At 42.0% G+C, this 19,283-nt stretch overlaps 1 protein-coding gene across 1 annotated transcript in view; it reads right to left on the reverse strand.

Annotated features, from left to right (window-relative positions):
- LOC138762259 (probable voltage-dependent N-type calcium channel subunit alpha-1B) overlaps positions 1 to 19,283 on the reverse strand; it is a 927,445-nt gene that overhangs the window by 18,177 nt on the left and 889,985 nt on the right. The window contains exons 45-46 of the mRNA XM_069935943.1: positions 9,491 to 9,598; positions 6,148 to 6,355 (exon numbers count right to left, since the gene is read on the reverse strand). Of these exons, the coding sequence (XP_069792044.1) occupies positions 6,148 to 6,355; positions 9,491 to 9,598 (316 nt within the window). The remainder of the gene's footprint in view (positions 1 to 6,147; positions 6,356 to 9,490; positions 9,599 to 19,283) is intronic.

Here is a 19,283-nt window from a genome sequence, read left to right on the forward strand (position 1 = left end):
ATGTACTGTCCATTCATTTTACCTCTTATTCCTCTGTGCAGAGCTTGGTGTTCTTCTCTTCTTCTTCTTCTTCTTCTTCTTCCTTATCTTCTCCTGTGTCTGCTCTTGGGTTTGTGTCTTCTATTTCTCTTCCTTGTATCTGTTTCTCTTCTGACTTTCTTGCTGAGCTGCTTGTCTCAGTTTGTTGGGTTTTTTTTCATGGTGTTTTGATGTTGGTCCTCTTCTTCTGGTTTGGTTATCTGTTGTGTCTCCAGTTTCCTTTTTTCATTCTCACCCCTCCTGTTCCCATTATTTTCTTTGTCTTCCAGCTGTCGGGTCTCTCTCAGCTGTTCATGCTGTGGAGTTTCACTCCACAGCTGGTCCCCCCTCCCGTTGGTGTTGTCTTTGTAGTGAACATGTGCGGTTTTGCACCTATGTTTGGCTCTGTGAGCCATCTTTGCAGTCCTTCAGTCGGTGGGTCATTACCCTGCGGGGTCTCCACTAACCTTGGGGAGTGGGCTCCTCTTTCAATGGCGGGTCCCTGCTTTTTCGTGCAGGTAAGGCCTTCACCTTTCTCTTCCGGCGTCTTTCTTTTTTCTTTTCTTCCCGGTGTTTTTGGCTTTTCTTTCTTAGGTGACATTTTCTCCACTCCTTTATTTTTTATTTGTTGTGATTTGTTTGTCTGGGGCTTTGTTTTTTCTTCATTTTTTCCTTCTTTTCTGGAGAGGGCTGCTATTCTCCTATCGGCCACGACTACATCACGTGACTCCTCCATTATTTAAATTTTTTAATGTCATAAGATGGTTATAACATGAATGTTTGCCCTGTGAAGCTGCCACAAAATGCCGAATTTCATGACTTGTTCATGACAATAAATTGTGATTTTGATTCTGAAATCCCACAGACCCCCACAGCTACCTTGACCGTACATCCGCTCCCCATGCCTTTTTCTGCTGCTCATACGGTCTTTCAATTTGGTGCCTTTGAAATGTCATCCTTCCTCCTGCAACCTGAGAACCCACCTGTCATTGCAGATGGAACTCTCCACTGCATCTCTTTTGTTTCTCACATGTATAAAGATGGAGTTCTCCCAGTGTTCACCTTCACCCTTCCAGTCTTCACACTCAACGCAATCTTCAATGTGATTCACCACCACATATCTTCCCCTCCCCTTCCCTTCTCTGCATTTTGCAATGAGATCTCACTTCATCATTTCCTGTTCCCACCCACACATCCTTTCCTATGGCACCTTACCACGCAACAACTATCCATTCTCTTCTTTTCTTCCCACCATCCAGGGATACAATGATACCAGGTGAAGCAGCGATTCACTTGCACTGCTTCCAATACAATTTACTGCACTGTAAACCCAATGTGGTTTCCTTAACTGAGTCAAACATTAAAAGTCTATAGATACTGTGATTGTGGAAAAAACACATAGAAATGGGAGGGATTCAGCATTCATAGGACATCACTGACATTTCGGGCCTGAGTCTTTCTTCAAAGAATAAGGACTGAATATTAGTCGGGGGAGGTGCCCAGACAACAAAAGGAGTTCATTGGATATGATAAGAGGAGAGGTGAGAATTAATTTTGGCTCTGTGAAAGGAGAGAAAAGGGTGTAGAGATAGACAGGGAGAAAGAGAGAGCTGGGTGAAAGGCGTCAGGGGGAAATAAAAAGTGGTGGGAGGTGTTTAATGGATGCTGGAGATGTTGAGGTTGATGCCGTCTAGTTGGAGGGTTGAAGTTGAGGTGTTCCTCCAATTTGCAGGTGGTCTGGCAATGCACAAGACTTTATTGTGTCACATGATGTGAAAACAGGCCATTCAACCAAAATTTCCCATGCTGACCAAAATGCCCCACCCACACTAGTCCCACCTGCCTGCATTTGGCCCATATCCCTCTAAACCCATCCAATGTTTCATAATCATTAGAATAGTATCTGCTTCAATCACCTCCTCCAGACACCCACCACCCAATGTGTAAAAAAGTTACCCTTCAGGTTCCTCTTAGAACTCTCTCAACCACCTCCTCCCACCCCCATCTCACCTTAAACTGATGCCTTCTGGTTACCATTTCCCTACTCTGCATTCATTCAGTCCATTCCTCTTATAATTTTGAGTTTGTACATCATGGCTTTGTGAAGGGAAGGTTGTACCTCACGAGATTAATTGAGCATTTTGAGGAGGTTAAATAAAAAAAATTGATGAGGCTAGGGAGGTAAATGTGATCTATATGGATCTTAGTAAGGCATTTGACAAGGTCCCCCTTAATAGACTCGTCCATAAATCCATGGAACCTTGGCTGCATGGATAAAGAATGGGCTTGGAAGTCGAAAGCAGAGAATAGTAGTGGAAGGGAAGCATTCTTCTGGGAGGTTAGTGATTAGTGGAGTTCTAAAAGGCTCTGGGACCCCTACCTTTTGTGATTTTTTTATAAATTACCTAGATGAAGAGGTGGAAGGAAGGGTTAGTAAGTTTGCAGATGATATGAAGGTTGGAATAGTTGATTATGGTGCAGAAGGTTGTATTAGGCTATAAAAGGATGTAGACAGGATGCAGAGTTGGAAGGAAAAGTGACAGATAGAGTTCAACCTGGATTAGTGTGGGGTGATGCATTTTGGAAAGACCAGCCAGAGGCTTGAGTACAGGGTTAATGGTTGAATATTTAAGAGCATGGATGAACAGATTTGTGGTCCAAATCTATACATCCCTCAAGGTCACTGTGCAGGTTGAACAGAGTTAAGAAGGCCTATAGGATGTTGGGCTTCATTAATAAATCTCTGTGAGACCACTCAGAGTCTTGTGTTCAGTTCTGGTCACCTCATTATAAGAAGGATGTAGAAGCTATGAAGAGGGTGCAGAGGAGATTTATCAGGATGTTTCCTGGATTGGAAAATAAGTCTTATGAAGCAAGATTAGCAGAGCTGAGACTTCTCTTTGAAGAATGGAAGGATGAGAAAAGACTTAATGGAGGTCTACAAGATTATGAGAGGCGTAGATAGGGTGGACAGCCAGCATCTGTTTCCCAGGACAAGAATAGCAAACACTAAAGGACATATGTACAAAGCTAAGGAGTTTAGGAAACATCAGGGGTAAGTTTTTTATACAGAGAGTTGTGGGTGCCTGGAATGCCTTGCCAGGAATACTGGTGGAGACTGAAACATTGGGGACATTTAAGAGACAGGCACATGTACATGGGGTAGGGAGGGTTTAGTCCTTTTTTTAAAGAATATATGGATCGGCATAACATTGAGGGATGTGGGGTCTGTACTGTGCTGTAGTATTCTATGTTCTATGCTCGATTTTCCCCAATTCCTTCAATGTCCATACAAGGTTAGCATAGGGGTTAGTGGAATGCTGCTACAGCACCATCATTGCAACCATGGTTCGAATCCCACACTATCTGTAAGGAGCATGTATGATCTCTCCATGTCTGTGTGGGTTTTCCCTGGGGCTCCAGTTTCTGCCCAACATTCAAAATATATCACGGGTCATAGGTCAATAGGGTGCAATTGGATGGCACAGGCACATGGACCAAAAGGGCCTGTTACTGTGCTGTATGTCTACAAAAAAATCTCTGTACTGTCTCCAACTTGACAACATCTTTCCTGAAGCATACTTCCAAGACAGTACACAATACTCCAAATATGTTGGAGAAACTTAACTTAGATTGGATGACTTGTTCACAGAGCATTTGTACTTAGTCTGCAGGGGTATATTGGGTTTCTTGTTGCATTCCATGTCAGTGCTCAATTCCAGTTCTACTTGTCTGTCTGCTGCCTCCTCACTCCCATTGTGAAGCTCAATGTAAACCAGAACATCTCATTATATAGAACCACAGAACCATAGAATACTACAGCACAGAGAACAGGCCATTTGGCCCTCTACTCTGTGCCGACCAGAATTTCCCTAGTCCCACTGATCTGCTCCCATTCCATAACCCTCCAGACCACTCCCATTCATGTATCTATCCAATTTATTCTTAAAACTCAAGATTGAGCCCACATTCACCACCCAGATGGCAGCTCATTCCACACTCCCACCATTTTATGATGAAAAGGTTCCCCTAAACCTTTCCCCTTTCACCCAAAAGCCATGTTCTCTTGTATTTATGTCTCCTAATCTAAATGGGAAAAGCCTACTCACACCTACTCTGTCTATACCTCTCATAATCTTGTAAACCTCCATCAAATCTCCCCTCATTCTTCTTCACTCTAAGGAATAAAGTCCTAACCTGTTTAATCTATCCCTGTAACTCAACTCCTGAAGGCCTAGAAACATCCTAATAAATCTTCCCTGCACTCTTTCAATCTTACTGATATCCTTCCTGTAGTTAGGCAACCAGAACTGCACACAATATTCCAAATTTGGTCTCACCAATGTCTTAAACAACTTAAACATAACATCCCAACACCTATACCATCTCTTTCGATTTATAAAGGCTAAGATGCCAAAAGCTTTCTTTATAACCATGTCCACCTGTGACGCCACCTTCAGGGAACAATGTATCTGCATTCCTAGATCTCTCTGCTCCTCTGCACTCTTCAGTGCCTAACATTTACTGTGTATGTCCCAACTTGGTTTGCCCTTCCAAAATGCCTCACCTTACACTTGTCTGCATTAAACTTCATCTGCCATTTTTTGGCCCTTTCTCCCAGTTGCTCCAGATCCCTCTGCAAACTTTGAAAATCTTCCTCAATGTCCACTATGCCTTCCATCCTTGTGTCATCAGCAAACTTGCTGATCTAATTTACCACATTATCATCCAGATCATTGATATAGACAACTAACAACAATGGTCCCAACACAGATCCCTGAGGCACACCACTAGTCACAGGCCTGCGGTCTCAGAAGCAATCATCCACTACCACTCTCTGTTTTTTTCCCACACAGCCAATTATGAATCCAGTTTAAAACCTCTCCATGGATACCTAATGTCATAACCTTTCAGGTGGGACCTTGTCAAAGGCTTTACAAAAGTCTATGTAGATAACATCCACAGCCTTTCCTTCATCTACCTACTTGGTAACCTCCTCAAAAAACTCTACAAGATTAATTAAACATGACCTACCATGCACAAAGCCATGCTGACGATACTTAATCAGCCCATGGCTATCCAAATACCTATATATACTATCTCTCAGAACTCTTTCCAATAATTTACCTACTACTGATGTCAGGTTAACGGGCCTATAATTACCTGGTTTAGTATTGGAGCCTTTTTTAAATAACGGGATATGAGCTACCCTCTAATCTTCTGGCACCGGACCTGTGGCTAAAGACTTTTTGAATATATAAGCCAGGGCTCCTGCAATTTCTACACTAGTCTCCCTCAATGTCCGAGGGAATATTATATCTGGCCCAGATGAGATCTGGATTCTTTGCAAATCTGCATAATTGAAATTTGCTCCTGAAGTTGCTCTCTCACTGTTTCCCATGATCATATTTCTGTCCCTTTTTCATCCCAGTTCTTTGATGCCTCCTGGTATCACCTGATCTGTCAGCCAATCTCCATATAATCTTGAATCTCACTCATCCTTCAACTCTACTTTTAAACAGCAAGCATCCCATTCATCTTCAGGAAGGGTCCCTGGCTTTGAAACATTGACTAGTCTCTTTTTCTCTCTCTCCCCCCATAAATGCTGAGTCTTCCCAACTTGTTCATACCAACCAAAATCCCCTACTGTGGTGGTACACCACTGGCCTACTGCAGTGGGCAACCTCTGTACCTGCAGGAGTGTAAGGGGACAGGACCACACCTGGCCGGCTGTCAATCAGTCAGCCTGAATGGATCAAGCCCCACCTGGTCGGGTGTCAATCACACTCCGGGATACAAGCCTGTGCCAGCCTCCCGAGGCCTCAATCAGAGTTGCTGCAGCCACAGCCAGCCTGGCTCTGTGGAATTCTTTGTGGATTAAAGCCTGTTGTACAGTCTTTATCTTTGAGTGTGTCTGATTCTGGCTAACAGTGCACCACACCCACACACACTAGTCTCACTTGCTTGTGTTTGGCCCTTATCCTCTAAACCCACCCTCTCTGTTTATCCATTCAATATTTTCTTAAACATTGCAATAAGATACCAACGTAAAACATTCTGCATTGCAGCGATTGCATGAATCTTTGAGCATCTCAGTATCCAGTCCTCATCTGGCTCTCAGCTTATTACCTGGTTCTTCATCAGCATGTCTGTTGGTAGCTCTCTCAAGCGATCGCTGCTTCTTTTCTCTCCTGTGATGGCAACGGTGGTGATGGTGGTGATGGTGTGGCATCTGGACTGGTATAACCCGCTCCAGGGAGTAATCAGGCATCGCGTGAGAGCGCTGTGGGGTTAGCGTAGACACAGAACGCTTCATAGGGCTTGCGTCTGTGATCGGCTGCATAGAAAGGGCACAGCAATCAAGAGAATTAGAAGTCTGCCTATTGTGCATGATGGGGGCGGGGGAGGGCACTATTATAATGATAGAAGCTTACAGTTGCTTTGTACATGCACCCTTTCTTTAAATTTAGAGATATTGCATGGTTAATAGGCCCTTTCAGCCTATGAGCCCATGCCATTTAAATACCTGCATAATCAATTAACCTACCAACCCCTTTTGAATGTGAGAGAAAACTGGAGCACCCAAAGGGAAACCCATGTTGAAATGGGGAGAACGTACAAACTCCTAACAGACAGCTGGATTTGAATCCAAGTCTCTGGGACTGTAATTGTGTTATCCTAACTGCCACACTAACCAAGTCGCCTCAATGCTGTATTATTAAGCATAGCTCTATACACTAAAAACATGTTTGGATAGAGATTCTAATAATTGAGATATATAAGTCTGGACATTTACTTGGTCAATGTAATTGTAAATAACTTTACAATACAGCACTTGCAATTTAATTCTTCATCTTATAACCACAAGAATGTCGTGTACTGTTCAAGGAACTAATGTTTTTTTAAATTTAATTTTCTTGGTAGCTCAGTGGTTAGAGCACTGGTCTTGTAAACCAGGGGTTGTGAGTTCATTCCTCACTGGGAACTTATTTCTGTGAAGGGTGCTGAACAAAGTCGCGACTCTCTGTCTTCCTATGGTAGATAAAAACATTCATGTATGTTACATTCTAAATGTAGTATTACCTGGCAATAAGGAACCTTTACTTTTTTACCTTTATAGGAATAGATCAAACCACTGTTTAACTCACACAATGTGGCTGAATTACAGACTAAATCTGCACATTATAATTTGGTGTTGGGCTTCAGATGATTATTTTGCAGTTTCTATTATTTTGCCAATTCAATGGCCATGATATTCTTTGATGGGACATTTTAAATCATTTGTTCCATATACTTTCCTAAAACCTGACTCTGCTGACATTCATTAACATCAGTCAAGAAATGCATCTTAGAAAGTCCAATCAACCAAACTACTGATTAAAGTTAGATTTAATTCTACTACTGGAGCTCTTCTATTGCAGAATTTACAGGATGATCCAATGTTGTCATGCTTCTTTATTCCACAGTCAAAGAGGGGTACACTAAATTGTTCATTGATGGGACTTGAAGTGCTCAGTTAGAAGGAAAGGTTGAAGAGGTTAAAACTTTATTCTCTGGTGCGTTGAAGAATGAGTTTGATAGAGGTATTCAAAATTATGAGGGGTAAATGCAAACAGATGTTTTCTACTGAGGTTAGGTGAGGCAAGAACTATAGGATATGGGCTAAGGGTGAGAGGCGAAATGTTTAAGGGAACATTATAAGGAACCACTTCCCTCAGGGGGAGGTGAGAGTGCAGAATGAGCTGTCAGCTGAATTGGTGAATGTGGGTTGGATTTCAACATTTAACAACATTGGATAGGTCCATGCATAGGAGGGGTATGGAGGGCTATGGTCAATGGGACTAGATGGAATAAATAGTTCAGTACAGATTAGATGGGCCAAAGGGCTTGTTTCTGTGCTGTAGTGGTATGGCTGCAGGTCTCCATTCTAAACGAACAACTCTACAAGTTAAACTGCTGTGTTTTACACCATATCTATTTTGGGTAGAATTTGGAGAATATTTTCAAATACAGTGAATGCAGGAGCTTTGACCTATTAGTGATCAGGTCAGATTTCATATACAGAAGTTGAACAATTCTATTCAACTCCTTAAGCTCTCTGACGGGCAAGTTGGTCTTTGGCTGATTCCTGGTGACACAATTAAGAAAGCACTAAGATAATTAAAAATATGGCAAATGAAAATGACATCCTGACCTGCTGATGATCAAGAGGGAAGGAACAAATTCATGCAGACATATTATGAGTTACATACTGCACGGACTCTCCCAGATGGTCGAGATAGTTTCTTCAGTAAAGGATCGAGTGAGATGACACAGATAAGTGAGGCAGCCCCCAGCAACAGGACACAAAGAGATTAGGAAGGAGTGGAGGTGAATGGGTGGGAAATGGGTAGGGACATAATGAATGAAAGCAAAGGGAAACATATGAAGGACATTTATGAAACCAATATCAATCAACCCGTGGGTTTGTCACACCAAATGTGGGTAATGGAGAAGGGGAAATCAAAATTAAATAAAACAGATCGGTGAAACAAAAATAGAACACATTGGTTAGATGGAGAGTCCAAGAGGGAGATGGGATGGGAAAGACAGACACAAAAGACATGAAATGTTAGTGAGGTTGAGCTCAATATATTAAGCAAGTTTTTTTTTGTCACAGGTGAAGAGATTTTTTAACAGGCTAGATAAGATGTTTTAAAATTCATTGCACAATGTAAAATCATAATTACTCTCATATGGCAAGGGGATTGTTGAGCAATGGTGTTACCCAGGCAGCATTATTCATTGGTCCAATACCTCTACACAATGCTAGATAATCAAAATTGGGGTGACCCTGAAAATATTAAAATAGCATAAAACATTATCAGGAATAAATACCAAAGAGTGAGCTTCACCAAAAATCGAAAAATGAACAATGTTACTGTCTTTAGGAGGGATATGGAGATTTCATTGCAGAGACTTTATGGCTTGTGTCATTTACTTTCCTTCAGACAATGTTTGACAGTCCTCCAATTTTAGTTTGGTGTCAACACGGTGTTAAAAGTTTGAGTAGCCATTCAGCATATTATTATTTGTCATGGTTCTTCACTGTAAGTCTCTTCTTGTGCGGTTATCCTCTCAATGTTAAACAGAGGAAAGAAAAGGAACAAAAGTCTGACTTATATTTTTTACAGCAGTGCCCAGCCGCAATCAGAGTCTCAGTGGCAAAAAAAGTTACTTCAATGCTAATGAGGTAATCTCATACTAGAGTCTGGAAAGTTGCCAACATAATCAAAAAACTGACGCTGCACTGGCAATTTTAGTTCACTTTTCATTGACCCACCTTTTTTACAAAATTGGTACTGCCAAACCTCTTCCTCATCCGTGGACAAAACTCAAGTTTACATTTGGGGACAGTTCATACTTCTTTTCAGAGGTCATACAGGTGTGACAGGATGCCATGAAGCTCCTGCTCTTGCCGGGGGTCACTTACCTGGGTCTCTGCCGTCAGTCGAGGCATGGATGCTGCACGCCCATAGTTCTCCAGGCTGGACTGATCAGCGTGATTCAGATCAGAGCCCATCTCCCTCATCTCCACAGCCTGTGCAATAGGAAGGGTGAAATCAGCTCTTTCCACTCCAGTGAGAGATGCATCGACAATTGCAGTTACATGCCCCTCTTCAGGAATTCCTCAGCCTTTCAGTGATAAATCCCACAAGATCAATCATCTCTTCCTGGACATTTAAGTTTCCTGCATTTTCAATGTCAGTTCATCTGGTTTTTTTTTTAAAGCTTAGGGTTGCGGAGAGTGCAAGGTGCTCTCACTAGAATTTCATCCAGAAAACTGTTAGTAAGACCATTTCCTTGACAATGTCCATTAATACCGAAGCACCGCAGGGCTGCATTCATAGCCCGCAGCTCTACTCACTATACACCTATGACTGTGCGGTTCGTTATGACAACAACACCATCTACAAATTCGCTGATGATACCATGGTAGTGGACTGTATAAAAAGGGGTGATAATTCAGCATACAGGAGGGAGATTGAAAACTTCACTGAATGGTGCACCAACAATAACCTAGCACTCAGTGTCACCAAAACCAAAGAGCTGACTGTTGGCTTCAAAAAGGCAAAACCAGAGATATGCAATCTAGTGATCATTTGGGGATCTGAAGTGGAGAGGGTGAGCAAATTTAAGTTCTTGGGTATCACTATCTCAGAGGATCATTCCTGTACCCAACACATGGCATCTTGAAGAAAGCACATCAGGGCTTCTACTTCCTCAGGTGCTTTCGGAGGTTTGACATGACATTGGAAACCCTGGAAAATTTCTACTGATGTGTGCTGGAAATTGTGCTGACCAGCTGCATCATGGTCTGGTATGGGGACACCACTATACCTCCCTCCCCCAACCACCCCCCACCCTGAGCGTAAAGACCTGAATGTAGTGGATACAGCCCAGGACATCATGGGTAAAACCCTCCCCACCATTAAGAACATCTACAGGGAGCAGCAGCAATCATCAAGGATTCACATCACCCAGCACATGCTCTGTTCTCACTGCTACCATCTGGAAGGAGGTATACAGGCCACAAGACACACACTACCAAGTTCAGAAACTGCTGCTGACCCTCTACCCTCAGATTCCTCAACAACAAACTCAATCAGGGACTTATTTAAGGACTCTTACACTCAATTGATTTTTTTCTATCACTCTGTATAGTACTGCCAGTTTGTTTCCATTTAATTACTTGTTTACAGGTGTACGTTGAGTCCATTTTTGTCTGCACTGTCAATAAGTAGTAATTCAGCCTCGCCCACAGGGAAAAGAATCTCAGGATTTTATGTGATGTTGCATATGTATTCTGACAATAAATCTGAAATCTTGAATCTGTCTGAAGACCCGACTGTTTTTCATGTGTCAGTGTTTCTGGTCTCATTGCAAAGGTCAGGTGGATCTTGCTCTTGATGGGGCAGTGTCCAGATGCTCTTAGTAATACCAACAAACTTTAAAATAAGGTGCAGCTGAGAGCAACAATAGTGAATTTCAAACAGGTAGACTTCAGTCTGTGTTGGAGAACTTAGAAACAATTTAAATTGTTCAATAATTTGTTTTCTATGAAAAAAAGCCACAGAATATTCTCATTCACTGCACAGAGAAGATTTATTAGGATGTTGCCGGGACTTCAGGAACTGGAGATTAAACAGAATAGGATTTTATTCCCTGGAGCGAAGAAGAATGAGGGGAAATTTGATAGAGGTATTCAACATTATAAGGGGTATAGACAGAGTAGACTTTTTTCCACTGAGGTTAGGTGAGGTACAAACCAGAGGACATGGGTTAAGGTGGAAGGGGAAACTTTTTTCACACAGGGAGTGGTGGGAATATTGAATGAGATACCAGCTGAAGTTGTGAAAATGGGCTGAATTTTCATATTTAAAAAAAATTTAGACAGGTACATGGATGGGAGGAGTACAGAGGACTGTGGACTGGATGCAGGTAGTAGGACTCGGCAGAATAATAGTTTGGCATAGATTAGAATGGCCAGAGCCTGTTTTCTGTGCTATAATGTCCTATGGTTCTATAAGCTAAGCAGAATGGCTGATGCTGGACATTTCTATAATTCTATGGTATCCTTTACCAAAATACTTCACAAAGGAGGTCTGAAGTAAGGGCAATGATTAGCAGGCTGGTTTAGAGACACAGCACCGTAGTAGGCCTTTTTGGCCCATGAGCCCATGTCGCCCAATTACAGTCAATTAAACTACAAGCTCTGCAGGTTTTTGGAAGGTGAGAGGAAATGAGAGCTCCCGGAGGAACCCCCCCCCACAAGTCACAGAAAGAATGTACAAACCCCTTATGGACAGCACCAGATTTGATCCAGGTCACTGGCACTGTAATAATGTTGTACTAACTGTTAAACTAAACGTACCACCCTTCAAACTATTCCAGGGATGTAGGTACCTTCAACCGTCATCTCTTGTTTCTTTTAACATAGAACATTATAGCACAGTACAGACCCTTCAACCCACATAATTGTGCTGACCTATGGAATCCTATACTACAACAATCTAACCCTTCCCTATCTTATACCCATGACCCCTGATTTTTCATCATCCATGTGCTTGTCTAAGAGTCTTTTAAATGGCCCCATTGAACCAACCTTCACCACTACCCTCCCAAGACATTTCAGGCACCTACTACTCTCTGGGATAAATACATACCTTTGACATCTCCCCTAAACTTTCTTCCACTCAACTTAAGTAGATGTCCTCCAGTATTTGCTTTGGATGCTCCAGGAAAAATGTGCCAGCTGACACCCTATCTAAACATAGAGACCTACAGCACAGTACAGACCATTTGGCCCACAATTCGGTGCCAACCTAATAACATATTCTAACATCTGCCTAGAACAGTGGTTCTCAATCTTTTTCTTTCCACTCATATACCATTTTAAGTATTTCCTATGCCATCGGTGCTCTGTGATTAGTAAGGGATTGTTTAAAGTGGTATATGAGTAGGAAGGGAAGGTTAAAATCACTGCTCTAGGCCTAATTGTTTTGCTTGAGAAAAATTGCCATTGGCCCATTTCCTTTGGAGTTATGAATCCGTGCATATAACAAGTTAATTACGATAAAAATAGTGGTTTTAAACTTTTTCTTTCCACCCACGTACCACATTAAGCAATCCCTTACTAACGACAGAGCACCTATGGAAATACTTGAAGTGGTATGTGAGTGGAAAGAAAATGGTTGAGAGCCACTGGCCTAGTATTTCCCGACTGTATACCCTTCCATTTTTCTCAGTTCTATAAACGCATCTAATTGTCCCTTAGAAGATCCCATTGTACCTGCCTCCATCACTGACGCCAGCAGGTTAATTCCAGGCACCCTCTCAGTATGAAGAACTTGCACCTCCTTCCTCCCTGTACTTACTCCCAAACACCTTAAAACTATGCCCCTTCTTGTTAGCCATTTTAACCTTGAGAAAAAGTCACATGATCAATGCCTCTCGTCATCTTATGCACCTCTATCAGGTCACCCCTCACCTTCCATTGCTACAAGCAGAAAAGACCAGGTTCACTCCAATCCAGACAGCATCCATGAAAATCTCCTCTGCACCATCTCTATAACATTCACATCTGTCTTGTTGTGAGCTGAGCAGAAATGTCCACACTATTTCAAGTGAATTCAAATTAAACTGATATAGCTGCTAACATTACCTCAAGGCTCTTGAATCTTATATACCTCTATTACCTGCTGAGATATTTTATGGTCTAAACAAGGGAAGAGTTTGATTGAAATGCAGAAGATGGGAAAATACATTATTTTCAGAGCGCGTGTGCCTCAAAATGCACTAAATGCAGAACCAAGAGAGATGAAGTTTGAAAATTGTGTTGACCTCACTGCATCTACTACTTCCAAACAAGGGATGTGATCCTGTAATCAAGTTAACTTCATAACTAAGGTAAAATCACACTCGTTACAAATCAGCTTCATTTTGACATTTAAGAAAAAATTGGTTAGAAGGGGAATGGAGGGAAATGGTCCAGGTGCAGGTCAGAATAATAGTTCAGCATGAGAAGGGCTGAAGGGCCTGTTTCTGTGCTGTAGTGTTCTTGGTTCTATGGTTCTTTAATTTAAATTTGGACATACAGAATTGTTACAGGCCCTTTTGGCCCAGGAATCCATGCTGCCTAATTACACCCATTGACCTACAACTCATGGTATGTTTTATAGGGTGGATGGAAACCAGAGCACCTGGAAAAAACCCACGCCAATATGGAGAGAATGTACAAACTGCTTACAGACAGTGGGGGATTCGAACCCCGGTCCTAATCGCTGGTGCTGTCACAGTGTTGTGCTAACCGCTACACTAACTGTGCTGCCCACATGTCTGTGAGCTTTAGAAGAGGTTGTCAAACTTCCTTGGGGCTGAACCCCACCAAGTAATTCCCGAGGTATCTTGCATTTAGCAAAAACCAGCGGTTGAGGAGAGATGCACATGGGCGGCCTTGTACAACAATGTCTCTGGCCGTTCCCTGAGTCATGGGGATCTACAAATCCTCCTCACTCTGGAAGCCCTTGGTTGTGCAGAAAACTGAAGTCAAGTCAAAGTTCTGCAGCACATGACAAACCATTCACTGCAGAAGTCAGTAGCTCAAGGAAGTAGCAAATCCTCACAGAACCATAGTGACAGCCAGCAAATCAACCAGCGGGTGATCCCTGTGTATGATGCCAGGAGGAGGCCGTGTGTCTTGCTGGGTGTCTGTGAGCTAAAAGTGGATATTAACAGAGGACAAAATTCCATTTTGTCACTGTGGCTGCAAATTCACACAGGACAGCCCTTGTGCCTGCCACACTGTACTGGAACCATAGAACATTACAGCACAGAAACAGGCCTCTTCAGCCCTTCAAATCTGTGCTGAATCATTTTTTTTTGCCTAATCCCACTGGCCTGCATCCAGTCCACAGCCCTCCAAAGCTCTCCTATCTATGTACCTGTCCAAATTCCTCTTAAATGTTGTTAAAATTAAGCACGCATTCACTACTTCATTTGAAAGATCGTTCCACACCTCCACCACTCTCTGTGTGAAGAAATTCCCCCTAAACATTTCCCCTCCACTCTTAACCCATGTCTTCTGGTTTGCATCTCACCTACCCTCAGTAGAAAAAGCCTATCTAGATTTACTCTCTCTATCCCCATCGTAATTTTAAATATCTTTATCAAATCTCCCCTCATTCTTCTACGCTCCAGGGAATAAAGTCCTAACTTGTTTAACCTTTCCCTGTAAATCAGTTCCTGAAATCCAGGCTAAATGCTAGTAAATCTTCACTGCACTTTTTCTAACTTATTGGTATCTTTCTTGTAGTTAGGTGACCAAAATTGCACACAATACTGCAAATCTGGTCTCACCAACGTCTTATACAACTTTAACATAACATCCCAATTCCTGTACTCAATATTTTATTTATGAAGACCAAAATGCCAAAAGCTCTCTTTACAAGCCTATCCACATGTGACATCACTGAATACTTTGATTTATAAAGGCTAAGATGCCAAAAGCTTTCTTTACAACCATGTCCACCTGTGACCCCACCTTCAGCGAACAATGTATCCACATTCTCAGATCCCTCTGTTCTACCAAACTCCTCAGTGCCCTACCATTTACCATGTATGTCCTTTCTCGGTTTGTCCTTACAAAATGCAACACCTCACGCTTGTCTGCCATAAATTCTACCTACCATTTTTCAGCCCATTTTTTCAGCTGATCCAAGCTTTGAAAACCTTGTTAGGAGTCCACAACACCCCCAATCTTAGTATAATCTGCAAATTTGCTGATCCAATTTACAATATTATCATCTAAATCATTGATATAGATGACAAACAATGGTCCCAGCACTGATACCTTAGGCACACCACTAGTCACGGGCCTCCAGTCTGAGAAGCAATCATCCACTACTACACTCTGGCTTTTCACGTCCAGCCATTGTTGAATCCAGTTCACTACTTCACCATGAATACTTGGCTTCTGAACCTTCCTGACTAACCTCCCATGTGGGGCTTTGTCAATGGCCTTACTAAAGTCCATGTAGACAACATCCACAGTCTTTCCTTCATCAATCTTCCTGGTAACCTCCTCAAAAAAACTCTACAAGTTTGGTTAAACACGACCTATCACACACAAAGCCATGTTGACTATCCCTAATCAGTTTCTGGCTTTCCAAATAATTGTATATCTGATCTCTTAAAACATCTTCCAATAATTTACCTATTACTGATGTCATGCTCACCAGCCTAGTAATTTCCAGGGTTACTTTGGAACTTTTTTAAACAATGGAACAATGTGAGTTACCCGCTAATCCTGTCACCACATCCATGGATAAGGACATTTAAAATATTTCTGCCAGAGCCACTGAAGTTTTTACACTAGCTTCCCTCAAAGTCCAAGGAACTATCTTGTCAGGCCCTGGGGATTTATCCACCCATTTTTGCTTTAAGTCAGCAAGAACTTCCTCGTCTTTAATCTGTATAGGTTCCATGACTTCACTGCTTGTTTTCCTTACTTCCCACCACTCTGTGCCCTTTCCTTGAGTGAATACTCATTAAAAGCAAAATTTAAGACATCTCCCATCTCTTGTGGCTCCATACAAAGCCGACCACTCTGATATTCAAAATCTTTTGCTCTTAATATACCTGTAGAAACCCTTATGATTTTCCATCACATTGTCTGCCAAAGCAACCTCATGCCTTCTTTTAGCTATCCTGATTTGTTTCTTGAGGTATTTCTTGCATTTATTATACTCCTCAAGTACTCATTTGCTCTATGTTGCCTTTACCTGTTAGCCTTCAATATCCCTCAAAAACCAAGGTTCTTCTAAACTTACCTTTGATCCAAACAAGAACATACAAATGCTGTACTTTCAAAATTTCACCTTTAAAGGCCCTTCATTTACCTCACACATTCTTGCCTGAAAATAATTTATCCCAATTAATGGATTCTAGATTCTGTCTCATTTACTCAAAATTAGCCTTTCTCCAATTTCGACTCTCAACCCAAGGCCTAGACCTATCTTTCTCCATAATTAACTTGAAACTAGTGGCATTATGATCACTGGAACAAAAATGTTCCCCTATATGTAATTCTGTCACCTGACCTGTCTCATTCTCTAATAGGAGATCCAGAATTGCACTCTCTCTAGTTGGTACTGTGACAGGTATTTAGAGGTGGTTTGGGAGAAATTGTTAGGGCACGTTGCACACAACATTTTAAAACACAGAATTTTTGCAGGACTTTTGCAGAGTGCTTTTTGCAGAGGAGCAACAAAGTATCGACATAACAGCTTGTCTGGGTGAGAATGTGATGTTTTGCAAGCAGAAACAGAACAGCTTTGCTCTCAGAGAGGGAGGGAATGAGAGAGAAAGAGTCACAGAAAGCAGTTCCAGAGGGACAGGCTGGAAAACTTTGGAAGGCTGCCTGGTCATAGGAGAAGACAGGCTGTCTGAAAGGTGGCCTGAAAGAAAGAGGATCATCTGGAGAACCCTGAAGAGGGCAAGTTTCGCCAGCAAGATTGATTGAGAAGGAATCAGTTGGGGATATCCTGGAAAAGGAATCTCTCTCTGAAAACCAGCAAGAACCCTCCTGAGTGATAACCATTTGCCTGTTAAGCACCAAAGAGTGATGAACTTTGTTAATGCTAACTTCTGTGCACAGAACCAGAATTGCCTGCAACCAATGAAATTGGACTGTGATCCAAATAACTTTTCTAATCTTAAATATACATTACACACACCTGCACTTAGTATTAGAGGGGGGAATTAAGTGGGTTAGGTAGGTTAAGTAAGTAGGTTAAGTAATAAGTTAAAGTTTAATTCTGTTTTCTTGTTCAAATATAATTAAAAACTACTTTTGTTTAAATAACCCTGTGTTGTGCATATCTATTGGTTTTTGGGGTCCTCTAGACTCTGTAACAGTACCTCTATATATAGATTCAGAAAACTTTCCTGAACACATATGACAAAATCTAACCCATTCAGCTCTTTTACAGTTAATATGTGGAAAGTTAAAATCTTCTACCATCACAACCTTGTTTCCTGCACCTGTCTACTATCTCTCTACAGATTTGCTCCTCCAATTCTCACACACTATTGGGGTAGTACAGTTAGCAGAACACCTTTACAGCATCAGTGATAGGGACCGAGGCTTGAATCTTGCGCTGTCTGTAAGGAGTTTGTATGTTCTCTCTGTGTCTGCATCGGTTTTTTTCCAGGTGCTCCAGTTTCCTCCTACCATTTAAAAAAATGTATTGGAGGTGTAGATTAATTGGGTGTAAATTGGGCGGCATGTACTCGTGGACCAAAATGGCCTGTTGCTGTGCTGTATGTCTAGATCTAAATTTAAAAAAAAATTGGGCTGTCTATAATACAACCCCATGAGTGTGGACATACCTTTTCCTTTCTTCAGCTCCACCCATATAGCCTCAGTAGATGAGCCCTCTGCTCTGTCCTACCTGACATTTTACCTGATGAGCAATGCCACTCCTGCCCCTTCCATCTTCTTCGCTCTTTGCATCTAAAGCAACTGAAGCCCAAAATATTGAATTGCCAGTCCTGTTCCTCCTGCAACCAAGTTTTACTAATGGTCACAATGTCATTATTCCACATGCCAATCCATGCTCTAAGCTCATCTGCCTTTCCTACAATACTCCTTGCACTGAAATAGAAGCACCTGAGAACATTTCCACCACATTCAACCTGCTGACTTCTAATGGTGCATGCAATTTTCAGATAATCTTTTCCCTCCTTCACTACTCTATCTGCTCTAGCACTCTGGTTCCCCTCCCCCTGCAAATTTAGTTTGATTCCACCAGAGCAGCACTAACAAACCTCCCCACAAGGATATCTGTCCCTCTCCAGTTCAGATACAAACCGTTTCATTGGAACAGGACCCATTTTCCCTAGAAGAGAGCCAAATGATTCAGAAACCTGAAGCCCTCCCTCATACACCATGTCTTTAGTCATGTGTTACCCTCCTATTTCCTCCAGCCAGAGACAAACAATTTCTCAATATCCATTCCCCCTCAGAAATGGGACAACAAAAAACACCAAGCATAATGGTACATTTACATAAGCCAAACATATTTTAGCCCTGGGGCATGATGGAAAATGGCAACAGGCCAATCATCTTTTAGCCCCAAGGAATAATGGTACATTGCAAGCAAGCCAATCACCTTTCAGCCCAGGGGCATGATGGAACATTGCAAACAAGCCAATCATCTTTCAGCATCATTATTTCAAAGGAAGGCTACCTTGACAGTAACAAAAGTCTCCCATTCTCCTTCTGGTCAAAATTGTGACCGAGCGAGCAAATGGATTTTGTCGAATGAAATATAACCAGAATTAAATGCTCAAGCAACAGATTCCCATGATCAGTAGAGCTACTATCTCCCTGTTCCTGAGACCCTGATTCAATCCTGACCTTGGCCGCTGTCTGGTTGTTCACATTTCCCCAGATGGTCCAGTCTTCTCCCATGTCCCAAAAGACACGAGGCCTGATATATTTTGTGGGCTCTGTAAATTGTTCTGAGTACGGATGAAATCCTGGGTGGGGGCAGGGTGGGCGAGGGAGAGCTGCTAAGAATATGCAGAGAATAAAATAGGATTAGTGTAAATGGCTAAAAGATGGTTAGCATGACATTGGGCTGAAGGACCTGTTTCCGTGTGTGTGATAGTACAGATCTATCACCAATGTACATAGTGTATATAGTTACTGTATCTAGACT

Source organism: Narcine bancroftii, chromosome 1, assembly GCF_036971445.1.
Source record: "Narcine bancroftii isolate sNarBan1 chromosome 1, sNarBan1.hap1, whole genome shotgun sequence".
NCBI classification, from domain to species: domain Eukaryota; kingdom Metazoa; phylum Chordata; class Chondrichthyes; order Torpediniformes; family Narcinidae; genus Narcine; species Narcine bancroftii.